The sequence below is a fragment of the Falco peregrinus genome, chromosome Z, assembly GCF_023634155.1.
Source record: "Falco peregrinus isolate bFalPer1 chromosome Z, bFalPer1.pri, whole genome shotgun sequence".
NCBI classification, from domain to species: Eukaryota; Metazoa; Chordata; class Aves; order Falconiformes; family Falconidae; genus Falco; species Falco peregrinus.
The window spans coordinates 74,376,125-74,398,568 of NC_073739.1; the positions used below are offsets into that span (position 1 = coordinate 74,376,125).

Below are 22,444 nucleotides of genomic sequence, written 5' to 3' on the forward strand. Positions count from 1 at the left end.
TGACGGGAAATCTTGCTTCAAGTCACTTACACTCCAGTTTAATGGATTTTTACATACTTTCTCTGCAGTGGTTACAACAAAGCTATTTTTCCTTTCCCACAGCACTTCTCTGTTGTGTAATACTCCTTTCACCTGGGGAGTTAAGTCCAAAATTTAATGAGAAAGCCAAATGCACCCAAGAAAATCCTCCAGTCTCTTCTCCCAGAGATGCTTTACAGGGTGTGCTGGAACTTATTTTCTTGCACTTCACTCCTTTTCATTCATCTAATCTTGCTCACTTCAGCCCTCTCAGACTAGTCAGATTTAGGCTTTAGGACCAAGATAAAACTACAGGTGACTCCTCTTCCCTCATTAAACCTCCCCTCCATTATCTCTCCCTCAGGAAAGGCTTCAGTGTGTCAGCAGCACTGCCCTCTCAAAGATGATCTTTGGCTCACCTTGCTTGTAATTGGCCATTAGGGGATAGTGTTAAAAGTACATGTAAATGTCACCAGGTATCAATTGAGAAGTGCCTGTGGGATGTCCTGGATGAATGCCTGAAATAAGCTTCCAGGGCTTCCAGGGACAGGTATCAGTGGGTGGCACTTTCCAGTATGGTCTTTTTGCTCAGGAAATGCTGAGAAGAAGATGAAACTCATCTTATTTGGGGACTGCTGGCTCCATAAGGACCACATTTCCCCAGAGGTCTCCAGCAAATCCAGCTCTGCTTTCCACAGTGCTCCTTCCCTCTCCCTTTATTACCCTTCCTCACATCAACAGTTTCTCACCCTCCCATTTAACCACAACTGCCATGATCACTCCCCACCCCAACATCCCACAAACTGTAATGAAGCAAGGTGTAAACCCAGAATTCCTATATTGCCCTTTGCCCCTGCCTATGCTACTCAGTTTGTTTTCTTTGCTGCCTTCTTCAGTATTTAAGTCAGTGCTCTGTGGAGCAGGAACTACCCCATACTTGCAGTTTGCAGAGAAGACTCTGGGAATTGGGTTCTACTGCAAAGATCATTGCTGAAATAATTATTTGTTTTCTAGGGTTAAAGTTAACATCAGCCCCACAGATGGGCTCTGCAAAAAAAGTGTATTCATACCTATTGCTAGAGGTATCAGGTACCCTTTTAGAGGAGGAAAGCAGGCAAACAGTTTACAGCTGTAACACTGGAAAAACTGAGACCCACTCTAGAGACATTGGACACACTCTGCCCATCACAACAACAGTCCAGAAGTGAATTTTTAGATGAGATACTTTTTCTTTAGTTTTGCCTGCTTCAGGAATTTCTTCAAGCTGAAAGAGTCTGACCCGAAATCACAGATAACCTCTTGATTTGCTCTCCCTGTAAACGTCACCTAACCCTCACTGCTCTTCAGTTTTTTATGTTTGTTGAATACAAGTCAATACAGAATGAACATTATTGACTTCGTAGCTAACAGAAGCTCTCGATAATTAATTAAATTCAGAACTCTTGGGATGGGGGGCAGGGGGAAGTGCAGGCAAGGAGAATGCAATCATAAAAGAGAGCTTCTGAAATGAGATTGGGAGCTTTACTTGCTGCCAGTACCCAATGGGTAGTGTTGAAGAGTACAACTGTCTAAACTGAAAGAGTACAAAGTTCTTAGTATTTCCAGCCAGTGAGGTTGAACATGACTGCACACCAGGAGCAACACAGAGATTTCACTGTGGGCCACACCAAATAATGCACCAGGGGACACAGCTTCAGCCAGTGCTCGCGTACTCAACAGATGTGCCTGCTGTTCTGTACGATTGGTCAGAAAATCTGTTTGAGTTATGGGTCTTAGAACTTAAGGTTGTCATGCCTGTTGACCAAGCAGAAAAAAAATTAACATTTTTATAACCTGAATTTTGAAAAGCTAAGTGAGTGGTCTCAAAACACACTAACATTCAAGTTTCTTGATCCAGTGTTTCCAGCCATCATTAGACACTTTTTTTTAATGCACATTTTAACAACATCAACCAGCCTAGGCACATAGTGTCCCTGCCACAGGCTTCTAAGGAGGGCTGGCAACACTGAGCAATACACAGTGACTTGGGATGCTTCAAGGAACAAAGCTGCTCAGATAACTACTCCTCAGTTCTTGCTTGCTAAGAAATTCTTCATCAATCAGTGCCAATCTTTGTCAATGTGTCAATTACATTTGAGTTTGTCTTCAACGCTGGTAATGTCCAATGAAAATCTGGACAGCTTCTTCCTCTGTCAAATGGCATTCTTGTAAGCAAGATGCTAAACCTCCTGAAAAAAGTTATTTCTTCATGAAAACGTATCGCAAAGCTCTACAGGAAGCACTTACTCCAGTGCACCTCTAGGGAATGAAAACAACTAAACTTAAATATCATGTAGTTTTGAGAAAAGCTGCTGACAATGGAATTAATTAAAACATCGAGGACAGAATACGAGCAAAAATTAAGTCCTTATTACAAACTGTTTCTGGCTAGCTCTGCGGCAAATGTAGCTGGAATGGGGACAGACCCTAGCGCTGGTTTTCCTGGTTCTTCCCATGAAGTTAGTTTTACCTTCCTAAACTTTCAGGGAAACATAAAAGGTACCAGTAGTCCACAACCCAAAGATTTTAATTTTTTTTAATGGTCTGACTGTTTTTCTCTCCTCAGTGAAAGCGTTTAGAGAAGGATCATTAGCTGACTCACGTCTAATTGCTAGAAGCCAACAGAACTGCACTGGTTTATATTCTAAGATGCTCAGACTCTTGCAGCTTAACTGCAAGTTATTGCTCAGTTGACAAAAGTTAGGAAACAAAAGCCTAAAAAATAAGTCTTTTTAATTCCAGTCCTATTTTTGGAAAACACATTATTACTCAGTCTTATTTTTCTGAGACGTACCAATGCAAGGAAATTCCATCTGGTTTTGTACATTCCTTTCCCAGATTTTTTAAATTCCTACGTTCAACAACAATGAGATCTGATCATTTATTAGCAGCATTTAAGTTCATTTAAAAAAAAACTATCAGCAGGCAATGATCGCTACCACCTATTAAAAATTAAGACTATTTTTTAGCTGTTGTGCTGTATTAAACACGGAGAAAACAGGCTACGTGGGTATGAAAAAGGAAAAATAATTACCTGTTGTTACAGAGATGTGGGCACATGTACAGTTCACAGACCATCATTTCATCCAAGGCTAAGAAACCTTTTTCTCCTCATCACTGAGGCAGCCTTGGACTTTTCTGCTCCTAGCTAGCACAAGGGAGAGGATTCATTTACACTAGTTGAGAAAGGTTTCAGAAAAACTGTTAAAGCCACACCGTCCTCCATCACAGAACAGCTCTGGAGTGGTGCTCCTTGCAAACAAGCCTGAAGAACAGCCAGTTTGGAAGTCACACGTAAGTTCTGTCTACAGCTTAAAGAAAATTTTGTTCTTATTCTGGACCACGTTCTCATTTAGTGAAGAGAAGTCTGACAAGTAGAAAAAAAGTGCAGCAGGAGCAAGCACAAATGAAGACTCACATGAATGGCTGCAGCGTACTGTGTGAAACAAATAAAGGAGAGGCTCCAGTGGAATCATCTGTGTATAAACTAAGCAACTCTTCACTGACCTAACTAGTCACTGAAGATGTGCTAGAGTTTCGTCCTAAGCAGCGAGGGCAAAATAAATGTGTAACTAATCTGTTAATACCCCCAAGAGTTGTGCACTGAACCCCGAAACAAGGATTCCCAGAGAGTTGTGTTTGCATATCCACTCATCCAAGACAGAGAGTGTTTAATTAAATGTTGATCTTTACTTAAAACTAGTGAGGTGTGAACTGCTCAGTGAGTTACTGGAGATCCCATTGCTACTAATCTCACAACCCACAGGCAGTCTATGCTCAAAGAGGTAGAAGCCACTCATCTGAAAGTCATTAAGGCACCCACAGCTCAGGTCATCAGAGTGGGAGGACGTAAAACTGCTCGGTCCCCATTACATCCTTTATGGGTAGTAGCTGACTGCTTTCTCACCTAAGCTTCCCCCTACACAACATCTTTCAGAAGCAGCAGAGAATGGAAGAGCAGAGCTCGTATTTTCTTCCCTGTGTAATACAGGCTGAACTAATTTAAGTGGAATAGATCAGTCTGGAGAGTAACAGGCATTAAAGCACTGTGCAGCAAAAGGCTCACACAAGCAACAAGCAATACCCACTGCAGTGTGATGGGAACCTTCTACCCCAGTATGCTTTCCATGACCGATATCAAACCCACTTTTACATCTCTAGCAATTTTAAAGAAAGGACAGAAAATATTCCATTAAAGGGATTCTCTTCTACCATGAGTATCCCCTACTTCTTAAGGACTGTAGAGGAGTTTTAGGAGGTAAATCACCACTCAGTGGTCCTTCACAAATGGGGAGGCAGCACTAGGGCTTTCTTTTGCTGAGGGCTGGAAGGAAAGTGAGTTACAGTGCGTAGGGCTATTTCTGAGTCTGATATGATTTCAAAATAAAAAAAAATTTTAAAAAAAGAGCAAAATTAGATAAGAGGTGCGTGGCACAGAAGTAGAATAGCAAAGAGAAAGTACTGCTTCTGCCCACATTGCCAGCTCAGAGTTTTGCATTGCCTTGCGCTGCCAGCCTTCACTACCAGGGAAGATGAAAATCTGGTGGTGACAGAATAAATCACTATATCCCAGGGAACAGTGGAAGCAGCTCTTTGCCCATGTAGCCCATCTAGCCTCACCACAGGTTCCCTGTTCAAGGACTGCAGACATGGCCATTTGAATCATCGCATTGTTCACAACTGCCTTTCTGAAACAACTCTTTTCCAGTTTGAACTAGTTCAGCCCCCTCACTATGATACAATTGATTAGACAGCTAAAAATCCAGCTATGAGCATTTTGCATTATCTCAGACAACTGAGGATGCGCTTCATTACACAAAAAGAGCTTCTCAATTTGAAACTGAAGTGATGGCAACAAGAAACTCTGTGTAAAAATACCCCCGAAATGGCTTATAGCAACATCCCGCAGGTTGGAAGAATTGGTTGATAACAGTTATTGCCTTCTTCATGATACAAGCACTGAATCACTCTACTACTCTGCCTTTACAATTCAAAACTAGCAAGTATAAAGCTCAAACAGCTCCTCCCTGATTCTCCCCAAGGCCCTTGATCTCACTTCTTCCATTCTGAAGGGGTCATGTTAATGCTGTTCTCACATGACAACTTTAGCACCTGTCCCCAAAGACTCCTTTTTACAGCAATTCATCTGAGAGAAAGAAATTTCATCCTCTTACATTTAGATTTCTTTTTTCTCCTTTATATATTAAAAAGGCAAGCAGAAATGATTACTTGAAATCTGAGCTCAGAGCATGCAGTCTTTAACAAGTTATGCCTCACGCTAATTTTATGCTTAGTAGGTATGACAGCACACTGCTTCTCAGCAGTTTTGTTTGAAGTTGTCATCATCAAGGCCAGAGACAAAAGCCTTCCCTCTCAGAGAAAGAAACACCTCATGCAAGGTGCAGGTTTACATCACTGCAACCCAAGAAGTCCACTCAAAATACGCAGGCAACTGCTGAAGAGATAAGACCACTATAATTCTACCCACTACTAGGAAAAAAAATAAATCAGCATAAATTAGCCACAGACTGCAAATTTATTCAACAGAGATGAAAAGAAGTTCTGCATTATCTCCAAATAATGAGGTTATAGCCCAAACTTCACACTGCCTCCAACCAAGTGCCATCCCCCAGAGCAGCTGGGCAAGCACGACTAACGTTTGATCAGCTTCTATGGTTTCTCAAAGTTGGGGAAGAGTTAATCTTCCATTGTTAAAAACATCACTACATTCATAAGAGACATTCATCCCAGCATGCCCTCACAGCTGAACAATTATATAAAAGACTGCCTTTGAAGGCAAGCTATCTGGACATGCTTCCAACTCCTCAACATCTGAGACACTAAAATCATGCCAGTCCATACTAATGTTAAAGCCTTCTTTAAGGGGGTAAAACAGGGGGTGGTGTCATTAAAAAGCAAACCCAAATTAACCACATCTACACATGCAGACACCTGACTCATAGATGGCAATAACTAGGTAAAAGAGTTTACAGGCGTTGATCTAATGCCAAGAAGACAACATTAACTGCCCAACAATCCTACATACACAGAGCTCTCTTTAAAGGACTGCAAATCCCCAATCAATGTGATTTGATATACTTGATGGCAACTCCTCCTGGATCGTGGATTTTGGATTTGGTTTTTTTTTTTTCTAGTGTGCTCTGTACCTTCCAAACCTACTATAAACAGAGCCGCTTGCTTTCTTTACTGCGTTACAGACATGTTTTTCCATCCTTGAGCAGGCTACACGCAGGCAAATTTACCTGGACAGATGACTCATTAGGTCAAGGAGATGAGTTACACAGGCAATGGCAACACTTTCTGCTATGAGTCAGGAAGGAGAAAATGCTTTACCGTATGGTCTGCAAGAGGAGGCAGCACAATCAGCTTCTCCATGGTATTCATTACCACCCTCCAGAGCTCTTTCAATACCCGTTTCAACACTGTCTTTTCACACACAGTCGCAAACAGTGTCAGGCTGTAGGGATAAAACAAGAACTGAGTACACTCAAAGAATGCAGTTTGCAAGGAAAAAGGAGATGTGTGTGGGAGAATCAGTGCCCCACCCAAAGCAGTTTGTCATAATGATTGCTTTAAGGGTAAAAACCTTCCCTTTCGATAAAGTACAGCCTGTCTTCACCCTTGGTGTTCTAGCACTAAAGACATTTGGCCAAAGTGGAGTATTGACATTTCTGTTTATTGACCTGGGGATTACAGAAGGTATCACTAAGTTATGGTGGTTGGGAATAGTCCCAGTAAGAGCAGGTACCATTGAGCTGGTTACCTTTAAGAAGACACTTCCTAATGTGTCAGGTTTACACAGTGTATACTTTCCAGACTGTTATGCAGAAGTTCCTGCACGGCTTCTATAGCTGTTAAAGTCTCTCCGTCCTCCACCTCTACAATCACCTTAAAGCATTTCTTGGAATTCCCTGTATTTTGTTGCAATTGCATTCACTGCCAATCTGCTAGTTTATCTGCTTTTACATTAAGAAGTTCTGGTTTATCTCCCTAGCTATTCCTCCTTTATTATTGTACAAGCTATCAAAAAGTCCAAGAAATGTTAAGATTCTTCTTCAAAATAATTGTTGGACTTTGGCATTTATGATCACACTGGGAGAGCTACAAAACAGGAACTCTGCAACCAGTAGCAATGCACAGGTGACAGCTGACTCTCCTACACTGTGTAGCATCTCTCAGATTTCCCTTCTTTGCATAGCTGGTTAGACAGTAAATGAACACAACTGAACAGGGACAAGACTGATGGTGGGTAGGACACAGGAAGCATGGAAAATTACTCTCCTCCTGTAAAGGAGGAAAGAAAATAATCCAGGCTGGGATTATCATAATCAAAATGCCTTGCTCCACGGCCAGGCAAAATGTCTGTAGCAGACCAAATTCCCAGTGATACAAAGGAAGATGGCTTCTCAGCATGCGTGAAGGCATGCATGGAAAATGCTCAAATGAGAAGGCTTGTACATGTTACAATTTGTAGAGTCACTAACTACATGGTGACCCAACAGAAATATGGGGCTATCAATACAAAGAGCAACAAAATAAACTGTATTTTAAACTTGTAAAGCTTCACATCTCTCGTGGCATTTAATATGAATATTGCTGGTCATCCCTTTCAAAATAAACATCAGCAAGAAGTTTAATTTCTGCACTAATTAAAAACTATTTCTCTTTGTAGTTCAAGGCTTAGCTGCTGAGAATTATGTGCAGTTAGCCACAAAAAGTCCCTGTACAGCTGAATCATGCTGCATGGTGTTAATAGCAACAATTAAAGCAACGGATCAGGCTTGTGTACATCACATAGTTCAGAAACTTATTTTCTAGCCAGAACAGTACCATGTATGACTAGAACACACTTGCTTAACATGACTGCAATACTGAATAGTATATGCATCAAGTATGTAAGTATTGTTTGCAATACAATTGCTAATTGGCTACAGTACAATTTGTATAGGAAAAACCCCATAGCTAGTAAATTTAGAATTTCAGTCTTTCCTACTACCTGATCAGCAGTGTGTTTTGCTGATTGTTATAATTGCCCAAAGGGGAAAGAACTGAGAGTGCGCTCTGGCACTGAATTAAGGCTGAAGAGCTGATCCATGGCTTGACAGAGAGACAGATATCAGAAGAAAAGCCATTAATTCTTCCCGAAAATTCGGAGGCTGGACATCTCAAGAACAATCCAAGAACATGGAGATATTTTTCCTTCCCTCATCCTGTTCTCAATCCTACAAGCTGTGTGTGTAACATATATTTGAACACTCCCTTACTTTCCATCCAGGAAATCCATCAATGGCCTCAGGACGTTATCTGCATCTTGTGCAACTGTGTTTCTGGCATTAGCAGCAACATTTCCTGTCCCTTTCACTTGACAGAGGATATCAGACATTTGCTTGACACACTCATCAATCCGACTCTGAAAGCTGAACAGATAGGAGAGAGGCAAAACCAAGATTATCAGCGGCAGAAATGTCAGCTCTAGTACATACGGTAAAATATTGCAAGTCCATAAACCATGCACTCAGTCACATACTCTTCTTCATTCTCAAGATTTGCTGCTCTGTTCCTTATTGTGTTTGTTACTGAGAGACACGCTATCCAGCTCCTTATGCCCATCATCCACAGACAACCTACCACCTCTGAACATGAGACAAATCACATCTGAGGGGAGTTTGTTCATTCAGCTTGCAGAAGGAAGCGATCCTTTCCCGATTTCAAGAAACAGTTACTCTTAGCTCAAAGCACCCTTCTGTATCTTTGCATTCCACACAGGGTGTTACACCACAGACATTGGTATATTCGTATGGAGCAATGGCACAATGCATGCACAACTCTGAGCACCCAGGAGTCCATTGGCAGTAATGCGGTTATGACCCATCATAGGCTGTCTTCAAAATAATAGAGACAGCCTGAAGGGAGGCACCAGCTGAAACCAGCCCACTGCTGTATAGTCCATGCTATATCGAAGTGTCTAAGATGGGATGTGGGGCTTAGCTGTGCAACAAGCAGCATCACTGTATGGAAGTGACATGCAAGCCACTGAAGCACAATTACTTTTCCATCTCTTACTGCTAAGAAGTTCAAAATGAAGTAATGTGGTGGTTAAAAATGATGAATAGATCAACAGAGCTGTCAACGTATCAATTCAGCAAGTAAAGGAAAATGCTTTGACATTTAAAAGAAGAGTTACTAACAACAGGCATTAGAAGTGACATTTAGTTATCCACTAACAACACAGAAGTTTGAAACCAGGAAGAGAAGTCAGTGCTAGGAGCCAGGGTAAAGATTTAAGAGCAGGTACACAGGTTTGGAAGTCAGTTTTGTATCTGCATGAGTGGCCTGAACTTCTGTTGTGTGAGCCACCCTGGACATCTGTGGGTTGGGTGCTGGCACACAACCCCTCTGGCCTGTGGCTCTCCCCTTCCTTCTCCACCCGATCACCTCTTTCCTCTCCTGCACTGCGACCTCCAGTCTCATGGTCCCTTTTGCTCAATTCTAGCCTGCCTCTTGCTGGAGCAATTCCCGACAGCAATTCCAGAGCTGTCCTTCCATGCAGCCTCCACTTCCACTTCCCCCCTTTCTAGCAGAGAGTGGCCTGCAGCACTCAGCTGTGGCTACAGTGACAGCTTAACCAGAGACATAAGCCACATCAGATAAAATAGCACCAAGAACTCCCTGTACTGCTGACAATTCCTGTTCTGTTACAGGCTAATCCCACCCCACAGTCCTCCCAAATACTGCACCAATTGCAAGACCCTGCTTCAAGATGCTGCACACGCCCAGCCAGGGGATGAAAGACAACAGAATCTCTTAAGAGATAAAAATTAATACGAGGCAAAATTCTCACAGATTATGAAAAATGATAAAACAGTTACTGTGGCAACAGGTTCACCTGAAAGTGAGGCTTGTGTAGATGTACAGCTTAGCAGGAGCCCTTGGCAGCAGCAAGTTAAAAGACAATCTCATCTATGCTGTCAGACAGGGCCTTCTGCTCCCTAATTCCCACAGGAATTCCCTCCTTCACTCCTACAGCCTCCAAGAACAAAACAGCAGCTAGCCCTGCGTGAAGTGCAAACTTTTCAAGGCTCCTTTTCCTTATGATATCCTTTAAAGCAGAAATGGTTTCTGTGTCCAGACATAATCCTCTCTCAGCACAAAGGTGTTGGGGCTCTCCAGGTGTGTGCTGCTTTCCCAGCAGGCGTAATTATCTCACATAGATGAAGAGAAGTTAAGATCTGCACTGTCAGGTGTGCACAGTGTTGTAGGAGCAACTGTTTAAAGACTCTGCAGAGAACATTGTCAATACCTGTCTTACCTCCCACATTTACATCCTTCAGAACATCTTGCTTGTACCACAGCTTGTACACCACAGCTCTGCTTTTCATTCCCTACTACTGTTAAAGGAATGAGCAAAGAATCTGAGCTGTCTGACTGGCTAAATCTCTTGCTGGCACATCCCTCTCAAACACTCCCTGGTATATATGCTGATAGTGAATAATCTTTTTAAATCATATTTGCAAATGTCAAGATTGTACCCTAATTGTCTCGTAGCAGTGACACCATGGAGACAGGTTTCAGATATCAAAACAACAACCCCCCCCTAATTATGATTTCTCACTCATCCTCCATATCATTATGAGCCTTATCAATTCAATTCAGTTATGGTTTGAATCTGTCCATTCCTTGCTACAGCATCCATTAGTGGCAATGGGAACTCTTCACTTACCTCCTCACTCAGATCTGTGTGCTGAAATCCGAACAGTCACTGACAAATCCCACTGTGATTTTTTGGTCTAAGTACTGCAAATCTTTACACCGTAGGGGGCCAAGTTGGTGCAATTTGCTTTATTCCCCTCGCCCATGTTTCAGCTACACTACAGTTCATGCCTGCATTAATCTTGTTATAAAGCACAACATAAAATGAATGGGGTTTACCATGAGAAACATTTGTTTTTGAAGATCATTTGGGAGCCCTTTATTTCTAGATTTTGCTTAATTGACATCTTTTATGGTTCGCTACAGTATTATTATCAAATTGAGCACATTTTTATCCTCAGGTATATGGTAACATGATTTGCAATAAAACTTAATTGCCGTCAACTACTCTGGCAACACTTTAAAGAGCTCCTCCCCTTGAAACATTAGAAAACGCCATTCACTGCAACATTAGAACAAGTCAATCTCAAATTCTAACCCTGTTTCCTTCTTATTCCAATATTCATTTAACAATCAGAAATCAGTCAGCTGTTTCACACATTTAGAGCAGAACATTTAAACAAGAATGTTGCTTCATAAATGCTAAGCTGGAAACTGCTTTCTGAGCAATAAAGGAGCAGGCAATGCTGCTACTGACAAGTACTATGTAACAAAAAAAAATAATCACTATGTAATTCAAATACATTTCACAGTTGAGAGATCTCCATGTTACATTTCTAAAGAGAACAATACAGAAAAGTAAGACTTGTAAAACATTTCACACTTCTTTAGATGTGTCTCAGTATTTGAAAGACCATGAATTTATGACAAAAAGAAAAATATAATCAGTTGACAAGAGTTCTTCTGTCTTCTTAACCTGACTGAATGAGATTACACAAAAGAAAGGAATGCTTCAAGGACAAGCACCTTGTTATACTCACCTGTTACCAAACACCGCACTCAGCTCATCCAAAACATTGTTCAGCTTCACCTGCAGCTCTTTGAGATGGTCACTTGCTTCTGCATCCAGCTGTGGATGAAAGAAGAGCACTTAGCTTGAACTTAGAGGGCAGTCTGCTGTCCTTCACAGTGGTCTTCCTCACTGCTGAGGCTACTCTTAGTAAGCAGGTGACCTATTACCACTGGACTCTCTGAGCTAGAATGCTCTCCTCCACTGCCTGCTGCTGTCACAGGAGCTGTGAAATCATCAACAGGTATTTGCCTAAACAGCAGCAAGTCATTTCCCCAGGCTCCAGTATCCTTCCTCATACTTACAAAGTTGAGGAAGAAAGTGGATGTTAACCTCCTGTGGCCAACAGAATAAGCAAGCTGAGAAATCATCAAGCACTGTGCATTACCTTGCGCTCACAGGTCATTTCACCCCTCCAAGTCTAGAAGGAGATCAGGCTTTTCAGACTAAACGTTATTTACTTGTGCATTTCTCCATGCATGGTCTTGAAAGATGCTATTTCACCTTCCATCCTTCTGTCAGCTATTCAAACTGAAGATTGACCCAGCCACTGCTCTCAGAAGACTGGACCCCGGCTGTTTTGAAAATCTGGCCACAATATCATGTCAGGAACTGTTGTGCACTCATCACTTTTGGAAACCATCATCTTAGCTATGGGTACTAAGCACCAGTAGCTCTGCTCTCACAGGGAGCCAGACAGCTTTTTGTACATAACTTTCAGAAAAGGCTTCACAAAACAAACAAGAAAGTGCCCGGAGCACTACATGGATGCTGCTGACACCTTGGCACATCCTGTAAGAAAGTGCTTGCTCCATTATTACCAGTCCAAAGCTGCCTATTTTTACATTCAGCAGTGCCCTGTATTTCAGCTGTAGACATCCCTCCAGCCTCAAAAGAGCCACTTCCGAGAAACCTACCTGTATGTATACATAACAACACATGTTGAATGCTTTGAAATTACTGAAAAAGTAATTTATAAATCAGATTTTGCCTTTGTATGCAAGCAGGCAAGCTGCCTATAAAACAAAAACCTTCAAGAAATGTCTGCATTTGGCATTCCGTGCTTCAGCCCTTACCTCTAAGGCAGAGCATCTATTTACAAATGTAATGAGCCAGATGCCAATACAGTGGTTAAAAATCAGTTCGGAATTTTACGGTATACCCACTCATGGAGCTATACAGGATTTGAACATGACAGGAGTTCCCACTTACATGAAGCCCTCCTCATATTCTTCAGCATCTGTCAGAGAAAGCCATGTGCCTTAGGGGATTTGGAATCTGATCCATTCATTTTCCTGTCGTAAGCTGGCATGGAAAACTGACTCTATTAGGCATCTGAATGTGTGCTAATGAGACTCCTGGATCAGAGTTTTCAAAATAATTAAAAAAACCAAACAAACAACAAAAACCAAGCAAGTGATGATTACTTAAGCCTTATAACTTCAGGCATTGCTAACTCTGACTATTTTTCCTTTATTAAAGGGAATTTGTATTCCCATTACCTTTATAATTCCCTTGCTCTGTGAAGGCAGAAGGAAGCTAACATCAGGCCAGTTGGCAGTCATTCTAGCTAAGCTTGCACACAACAACACAAAACAGCATCTGTTGGTAGTGGTTCGTCTTGCCCCTGCATTAATTCTTCCCTTCTCCTACTGTGTAAAGGAGCAAAAAGTCACAAGCTGTCTGGTTTGCTATTTACTATTAATGGCACTGAACTGTCCTCTGATTTTGGCCATTTCTGGCAGGTTTGAGGCAGGACCAGTTCATGATTCATCAAATCGTTTCAAGTAACTGCTTTTCCAGTGGAATAACAGAGAGGGACTTGGCACAAGACACTATTCTTCACTATTTATTTTACTTCTTTATAAGCTACCAGATGCATGGTCTAGAGGATGTTTGAGGTCAGTATCAACACCTTATTGCCCTGGTTCATGAATCATGCAATGAATTACTTGATTTACTGTGAGGTGAGATGGAGAGCCCACCAAGTGCCTCTAAGCTTCTCCTTGCTATTATACTTGTTGACTGCAAACTGATCTTGTGGGAGCAGAGGAAAGGCTGACTGCTAGCCCTGTACTGCAGGAAGAGAGGGCTAGAACAATGCTTTGCCAGGGGTATGAGCTCTAGTATCTGTGGCGAGGAACTCTCTCTCCTCCAAAACATCAACTCACAGCTCTCTGGGTGCAACTGGCAAGACCACCGCCCAGAGTTAACTTTGAGGTGCCCAGCCTCACCCTCAGAATGCCAAACCCTGCTGGTAAGCATTCTGATTCAGTATCCACCAAGACCTCTATCACCCTAGAAAGGCTGTTGTCTTCTGAGCAACCGCTACTATTGAACAAGGATTCCACATAGTACATTACTGACCATTAATGCTTAGGCATTGGCATGCTTTGGCTTGAAAGCAAATTTTGCGGAATAACCTGAGTGTGATTTAAGTCCACTAGGAAGGTGCTGGTAGGTGTGTACCACTGTTTACGTATATGAATTACATGTCAGTTACAGAGTCCCTGTAGCATGTAGTATAACAGCAAACTATTCTTTGCCCATATACTGGTAACAGTGCTCAAATGAAATAGCATACATTTTGCTGTTGCTGCTCAGCTAATGAATTCTAAGCGTATCAGCTACTGTTAATAGCAGGAAATGCTGCTTGGACTGCATGATAAATCTGGCTGTTAAGAGTAAAGAAGAAAGCAGTGTCAGGCAGTTGGGTCACTGCCATATGCAGGCTTATGATCTCCATTCTGTGGGTGTATTGGAGATGATTCAGAGGAAGAAAGCTAATGAAAAGTTCTCTGTGCAAAACATGGGCCCATACCCACAGCAAGGTGGCTTCTGATCTTTGAGAAAGTGCTCCGATTCCAGTGGAAATAATGGCTGGCACAGGCATAGCTCTGTGGTTGAGATTAAATATGCAGTACAGAAAACTGAAGTGCATGCAAAGAGGGAAGAGGGAACCCTGTATATTTACATTTCAAGGAACAAAGCAGGAACCTGTTAATTTCCTGCAAAGATTTGGGACTTGGCACTTCAGGGAATGCAGGACTTGAAGTCTCATCCAGGCACATTCAGAGCTGGAACCTCAAGTTCTCTGCTAATCTGAATGGCAGCATTTACAGCCCAGTGCTATGAACTTCAGTTTAGGTTGATAACAGAACCCATATGAGTCTAAGAATTTACTGTGATAGGCTTCCACGTTTTCCAAGAGATGTCATTAGTTCTTCTTTGGTTTCTACAAACACTGGTGAAGCACAAGTGACCAGAATTGGGAGGCTCCTCTGCAGCTGAAGAAACACAGCTCTTGCCTTCCAGAAGGCTGAAAATGTTAAACAACTTACATCTTAAAGCCAGAGAACCTGTGAAATCATCAGGTCTGATCTGACATAGCAGAAGCTAGAAAATTTTGCTCTGCTATCCTATTTTAGCTTCAGGGAAGTTACAAAGTTCATCTGGCTCTAGCTTGAAGCTGCTGATTTTTATTCTGGCTCCCTCCACTAGCCCTGGCAGCTCCCTTCTGCAGAGGTGACTGTGAGGCAGGGAGCTCAGCAGACCCAACCTCCCTTTAGGGACTCACTTGCACTGAATTTTCATGCATCTCCCCACTTTGCTATAGGATTCAAGAGAAGGAACCTGGAGCACTGAATCCAAACAACAGCTGCCAGCTTCGCAAATACCAGGGTGGCCTTAACTATGGCCATGCGGGATGCTAAAGAGGAACAATCAGCAGATAGCACAAATCCTTTGAGAACATTCCTATCAAGTCTTGCTGTTTCTAAGCTGTCCTGCAATTTATTATTCAGGTGGCTAACTTAGGATTTAAAATGTGGGCTAACACTGGCTAAGCATTAAGAGGAGAGTTTCCTGAAGCATTAGTTGTATGGATTAGCTTGAAACCAAAGGCATGAAAATTGTATGATGACAATCTGCTGCTACTCAGCAGCTAATTTTTTGGGTTCTCTAGGCAGTGCTTGTCTCTGATACCTCACATGCGTGACTTTGAGGAAAAAAGAAGGTGCAGAAATGTTTTAAACTAGGCTTCTGCAGCAAATCCAGGCTCCAGCAGTGGGCAATGCAGTACAGGACCTTTTGACTTCAGTGCCATGAGTTCCTAACTCATGAAAAGCAAAATAACAGACTGCAGAAAGCGATCTCTCTCAAGTGAAATGAGAAATGCTTATTCTGGTGTCAGGGACAACACACAGAGCAGGCTGAAGTCCGCAGGAAAATGGCAGAAGTGGGTTAGAAACTGCAGGTCACATTAGACTTTATTAGATAATGTATGAATAATTAAATAAATGGGGCCAAGTTCAGCCAAACACTAGCAATGATTCTATACAACCCACTTTAGCAGAAAGCTAAATTACAATCTTCATTCTGTGGGTGTATTGGAGATGATTCAGAGGAATCAAAGGTTTCAAAAGGTATTAGTGTACTCAGTTTCCGTCCAGGACTCACCCCCTGACTCCACTGTTCATTATGCTTTTAATGCTACCTGCTACTCCATAAATGCTGCCTTTCCAAAACATGCTTCAGGAACATCTGAGAATGCTACTGAGCCACCGTGAAGCTGTTTTGATCCCAAGAGATCAACACAGTTCAGAAGGGAAGTAGAAGTATTAATTATAAATCCTAAAAATCATTTAAGATACTTCTTTCTGTGCGTATTTATGTATGTGTCTGTATAAATATATAGGCCTTGAGATCTCAAGCACAGACCCAAGAGAATCCCTCCACACAGAACTCTCTAAAGCTCTGCTGCTCTCATTGTTTCTGACTAGTAATGTTCACAGACCACATGATGCCAACACATTAAACCCAGAGATGCTGGGCAATTTTTGACCTGCTTTGTGCCTTCTGAATACTACAGTTGGAGTAAGAGAACTTGGGCAAAGGTACAATTCCTCATTTGGGGGGGCAGGGAGAGGAAAGTAAAGGAAGGCGCTTTATCAAGGAGCCCAATCTCAAGAAATAGTACTGAGCAAGCACTTCTGTCCCACGCTATGCCATTAAACCTCACGGTGACTATGGGTAAGCCCTGTCCCTTGATTTCCCTTGCTGCAAAAGGCAGTAAGTGATACGGATTTCTGTAGCAGTGTGTTTTGGACCCATTCACATAGAGCACTAAGTAGCAGCAGTATTTCAAAGCTTTTCAGAGTTGTGCAGTGCCCCAGCTACAGCTGTAGGTAGAGATGGTTCTGCGAATGAGAAGCAGCTGAAGCCACAAACACATGTTAACTTAAACCAGTCCCCAAGGTCTGGCTTCACACGTGGTACACCTAATATACCTGCCACAGCAACAACGGAATATTTGGTACCTAGTTTTCTACACCTCTGAGAACACAAAAAAGGTGAACAGTTCAAGACAACCAAGACATACCACTATGCTACTTTCTCACTCCCCCAAGGAAGTAAGAAGTTCCTTTTTGGGTAGAGCAGTCAGGACAATGCTTTGTGTGAGCTACTGTGTGATGTATAGATGAATGTAAATCAAACCTGCCACAGAAAGTAAGAACTGCCCTTCCTGAAGGAGAGGATAAAACCCATAGATGCATTTCCAGCAGCATGTCTGTCTACATGTTCTATATTTAAAGCTGTTGTCTCACCAGTTGTTAGTCACTAGTCAGGTTCAGTCTGCATCACAAAAAGGACTACTCAAACTAGGACAAGCCCTCGTTTACTCTAGCAATACAGACGATCTAGCATGTTTCAAGTCAAGAAGCAAAGTACTACACAGTCACCCAGGGGGAAATCCTGTGGGTAGCAATAATGCAGGCACCTAACACAACATGATTTATTTCTGGTGATCAGTGGCAGCCTAATGAAGTGGACAAAGCACATTCGAAAGAAAAAAAAAAAAAATCAGTTCCAAACCCCACCTTTCTAGCACATTTGCCACATTTCTTCCTGTCTGGGTTCCTCTCCCCGTTTTTCCTTTTGATTCCACAGTAAAGGAGAAATAGTGGATTCACTACTTCTGTTCTACCTTACCTAAACCTCCTGAGAAAGGTTTTGAAGGGCAGAATGCAGAGAAAAAGATCTAGACTAGGACAAGCACCCAACAGTCTTAATAAATTATTTCTGCCACTGTTTAACACATTATCAGGTGATATTTTCAATTTGAAATATAGGGAAACTCTAATCAATGGCCACCATTATATAACATAGTAGCAAATTTACTCCTTAAGGGAAGTACACATAGATTAAAACCTTTTAAACCACTTCACAAACATTTCATTGCAAGTTTATTTATTCTTGAATAATGAGCATATAGCTACCACTGCTATTACAGCTGAGGGCATACAATGCTAGTTCTTGATGTAAGGCTCAGAAATTAGGATTGTTGAGATCACATGGAAAAGAATGACAGTATTTTTCCTTGCCTCATGGGGTGAATCTGCTTGTTGAGATTTTTGCCACTTCATAGAATTCTGCCACTAAGCACAAGAAATATCTGAAACAGCAATGCAGGCAAGAAGTGAGCTGCCCATCAGCAAAGCTGACTTTCCTCTTAGCGTACAGGTCATAGCACAGGCTCTACCACAACACAACCACAGAAAATGCACTTAGGTTTTGAAAATATTTTTTTCCTAACATCAGCATCAGCAGCCTTTTCTTCATCTTCCTGAATCTTGAAAAGCAATGGGGAAAAAAAGAGACAGAGAGAGAGAGAAAAAAAAAAAAAGGATATACAGATTATATGAGAACAGAAACAGCAATCTGGGGGAGGAAAACCTTATTTGTATAAAAATGGTCATCTCAGAACAAATGGACACTTCTGAGTATCCAACAATGCATGAGCACAGAACTCTTATTTGCATGTTTGCAATATATTAGACATTGGACATTTAGTGCCAAAGGTACTGTCTCACATTTATATGTCATGTAAAATGATTGGATGTCAACAGTTCTCAGAACTATCTGTCTGTCTTCAGACTTGTGAAACCACCAGCCATGCCCACATCTAGCCCACATGAGCACAGTATGTAACCTTTCCTTTCCTTCTCCATGCTGCTCTGTGCTTTAAAACATTCACTCCTGCATCTTATGACAAATTTAGCTGAAAAGTCTTCAGGCATGGCTATCCCTTCACAGTTATTATAGTCCCAGGTGTCACAGGGCTCTCCTTATGACTGCAGTCTTCCAGAATCAGTATGATGCAAATAACCTAGTAACAGTGCAGTAGGAGTGAGTAATAAACTCAGTCTCTTAGTGCTCTTACCTCTTTACCACCCATGGCTTCAAACATCTTCTCTAGCTGCACTCTCAGTTGTTGGATGTTATTCATCAGGATGCAGGGCTGAAGGGACAAAAGCAGGTGCCTGTCACCGCTCAGGATGCCAATACATTTTCGTCAGTGGTACAATCTGTGCCTCAATACCCCTCCCCAAGTAACAACACAACTAAAAGTCAAGTTGGAGGTATGGCATGCATACATTTCAGTACCCAAATGTAAGAAAGTCATTTTTTTCTCCAGCATGAACTGGGATGACCAGTTCCAGAAAGCCCATATCAGGAGACCTCTGCTGTTGTATATGTTCCTCCTTGGTTTTATCACAAACAGAGAACAAGCTGAAAAGGAATTGGTGTAAGGACAAGGTCCAACTCTCTGCAGCTCCTGCCATGTCCTGCAAGAATCCATGGTGCGTCACATTCAGTCTCGCCGTAATGCACTATCGTGAATGGTGTACGTCCCAGATCAGAAGGGGAACTGCTAGCCAGAGCTGCATTCAGAGATGCACCTGGGTCCTGCCAGGCCAAGGCTGAGAGCAACAGTCAAGGGCAGCCTGAGCAACAGATTCTTCCCTCTGCAGTTACATCTCCAGTACTGCTGTGGGAGACAGCAAAACCAGCATGGAACAGAACCAGGGTTCAAAAATGTAAGGCCTTGCTTTATTTAATACACAGAATTTTACTGAATTCAGGATTAAACAGCAAAATAATCAGATGGAGACAACAGTAAACCGAGAGTGTTGTGAAGTACCAGACCTACAGAGCAATCTGTGCCCATTTTTTGGTTTGTTTTTTTGTGTTTGTTTTTTTTTTTCTCTAAGCACCTCTAAACCACCAGCCAGACAGGCAGAGTGGAAGTTAACTTCCAGGGGACCTGACAGCCTCCAAGCCCTGCAGATCATCTCCAGGACTTAGTTTTATTTCATGTCCAAGCCACAATTCAACCTGCAAAGGCATATGAATGGTGATGTGAAAACACTGAAAACATTTATGTCATCAACACAGTCAGGTGCAATGCAAGAAAGCTGGTTTCATCAGGACAATTATGCTATTCCTCAGGGCGGTGGAGAAGTTCAGCACAACTCACCAATTTCTCCTTGGAACAGTAGGACTGGAAACTGTTGGAAAGGATGTCAGCATACTGCATCAGTACTTTCCCAATAGTCTGCAAAGACAAGTTGTGAGCACTGTTACTTGCCCTCTATCACTGCAGAAAAGTCCAGGAAATAAAATGAAAAAATATGATAATATTTTGTGTCCCACTAAGGGAAGATAAACAACTTGATGTTGAGGGAGAGTATTACCTTAGCAAACCTCCTGTTATAATGAGCAACAATAACAGGGTCTGGGCACTCCAGCTTCTTAATGATCTCAAAGCTCTGATTGAGCTGGGTGAAGACATCCACCACTGAGCAAGAGAACAGGGCATGCTCGGATGTTTGCTGGAACTAAAACAGAAGTACAAAAAGTCATTGTCGAATGGAAAGATCTGAAACACAACCATCTGATGGACTGTCTCCATCATCTGCTGTACTGGGGACAGGATAACTTCACCAAAACCTGCACTTTCCTTAGAATTAGCCAAAAACTCTCCAAAAGGCCCAGAAGAGCTAAACAGCCAATTCTTTTGGGTTATAAATTTACCGTCTTTCACGAAATATGACATGACAAGTATCAAGAAAATGTAGCATAATGCTGAGACCCTTAATGGAATACACAGCTTGCCTGTCAGTTATTGCGGAAAGAAGGAGAGAATGAAAAGCTTTTTTTAGATTTTCTTAAAATTCAGATAGTAAAGAGAACACTGACATTAGCATTACAGACTACAGCGTCAACAGTTACTGAGCAAATGAGAAGGCTCTTGCTCTCCATTGGGAATACCCAGCAAATTAAGAGTAAGATGACTCTGTCAGTGGATTAAGGTCACATTGTCACTGCACGGTAAGTACATGCAGAGTGCCTTATATTTCAATTACCCCTCCCAGAGAGAGATGAGACAGCACCAAGCCACTGGCTGACAGATTAACAGCAGCAGAACAGGACAGACATAAATGAATGATATGCACCTTGCTATTAAACAGCTCTCTGTGACCTGTAGAGAAAAGTCCTAAAATAAATGAGTTTCCCAGTAGTTTTTCGAGCAAAATGGGCTTCATCCTTCATTTATATAGCAGCAGAATTTACAGTGTTGTTTGGTTCTGGGCAGTGAAGGATGTGGCACCACATCTCCCACTCAGAGTGACCTACATACCCCATCTTTCTTATCTCTCTCCAGAGCACCGTGCAGGAATTCTAAGGAAACATCTTCATTTTCATCCAGCCACTGCATCACAAACTGCTCAAACCACCTGCAGGAGGGGCAGGAAAGACAGCAAGTTACAGCAAGAAACAGAGCACCCCAACCAGACTCAGATAGTGCTGCTGTTTCGGCAGGCCTTGTGAAGGCTTGCCACCGTTAGATGTCTGAATTGTTACCTGTGTGTGCAGCCAAACTTCCCCAAAATACTCCTACCTGTACACAAGCTACCAGTGAGCAGGGTCTGTATCGTTACTTGGGCTGGACCAGCAGAACACAGACTAGCCCATCCTCTGCAGACCATTTGTCCTGAGCTGGTTTTGTCCTTCTCCCCTGCCTTTCCTCTTCCCTGGCACTTTCCCCTTTTCCCCCTCTTTAAGTACCACCTTCCCCATTCGCCCATGTGTCAGATAGCACAAGGGAGACCACCAAACCCACAATCTCTGCACATCCAGAGAGACAGCACACTATCCTGCTGCCCATTTGGGTGCACCATCTTTCACGTCAGAGGTGCAAATGAGTATGAAGGGAGGAAAAGAAGCACCTGTTCTCCAGGGCCCTTCAGCCACTTTATCTGCAGATACAGACATACTTCTGGAGGGCCAGGAGGGAGAATCAAGGCTACAAGTTTTCTCCACTTCAATCCTACTCTCCCTTTCCCCAAGCCTTCTCTAGAAAACCCTCCTGTTTCTAAGGGCTGATTTCACTGTGAAGATGACTGAGTAAGATTAACTTCTGGTGATAGCACAGCATATCTGCTTGGGCTTGCAGGAAGCTGGCCAGCCCCGTAAGCAGCTCCTCATTGTTTTCTTTTAAAGAAGTACAAACTTAGTTCATGTTAAGTGGTGGACCAACAGCCTTGGAGCATAGTCAAGTCCCCAAAACAGGCAGGTCTTAGAAGCAGGATAGGAAAGTTTGTCTCTGTTCCTTCTCCCCACTTAGAAGGATAAGCTAAATAGTAGAGAAGAATCCAAGAAGATGCTGGAAGAGCCACTGCTGTACTTGGCACGGTCTTATATGAGATGGTGTCTGGAGCTCCCTCCTGCACTGAACAAAAGGCTTCTACACAACCCCACCTTGGCCAAACAGGCAAGGTGAGAAGCAATTTCAGTGATGGGACCTCACAGCTGGTCATCCCTCTGTTTGCTGCTCTGTGGGACACAATAACACAGTACAAA

At 42.4% G+C, this 22,444-nt stretch overlaps 1 protein-coding gene across 9 annotated transcripts in view; it reads right to left on the reverse strand.

Annotated features, from left to right (window-relative positions):
* UNC13B (unc-13 homolog B) overlaps nucleotides 1–22,444 on the reverse strand; it is a 214,303-nt gene that overhangs the window by 15,043 nt on the left and 176,816 nt on the right. For 5 of the 9 annotated variants that reach the window (XM_055791165.1, XM_055791164.1, XM_055791163.1 and 2 more), the window contains 7 exons: nucleotides 21,222–21,318; nucleotides 20,275–20,418; nucleotides 20,058–20,135; nucleotides 18,960–19,037; nucleotides 11,709–11,797; nucleotides 8,343–8,495; nucleotides 6,412–6,535 (listed from right to left, as the gene is read on the reverse strand). In XM_055791165.1, the coding sequence (XP_055647140.1) occupies nucleotides 6,412–6,535; nucleotides 8,343–8,495; nucleotides 11,709–11,797; nucleotides 18,960–19,037; nucleotides 20,058–20,135; nucleotides 20,275–20,418; nucleotides 21,222–21,318 (763 nt within the window). Of the gene's footprint in view, nucleotides 1–6,411; nucleotides 6,536–8,342; nucleotides 8,496–11,708; nucleotides 11,798–18,332; nucleotides 18,369–18,959; nucleotides 19,038–20,057; nucleotides 20,136–20,274; nucleotides 20,419–21,221; nucleotides 21,319–22,444 lie in introns of all 9 variants that reach the window. The other 4 variants (XM_055791161.1, XM_055791157.1, XM_055791162.1 and 1 more) reach the window with 1 other exon arrangement.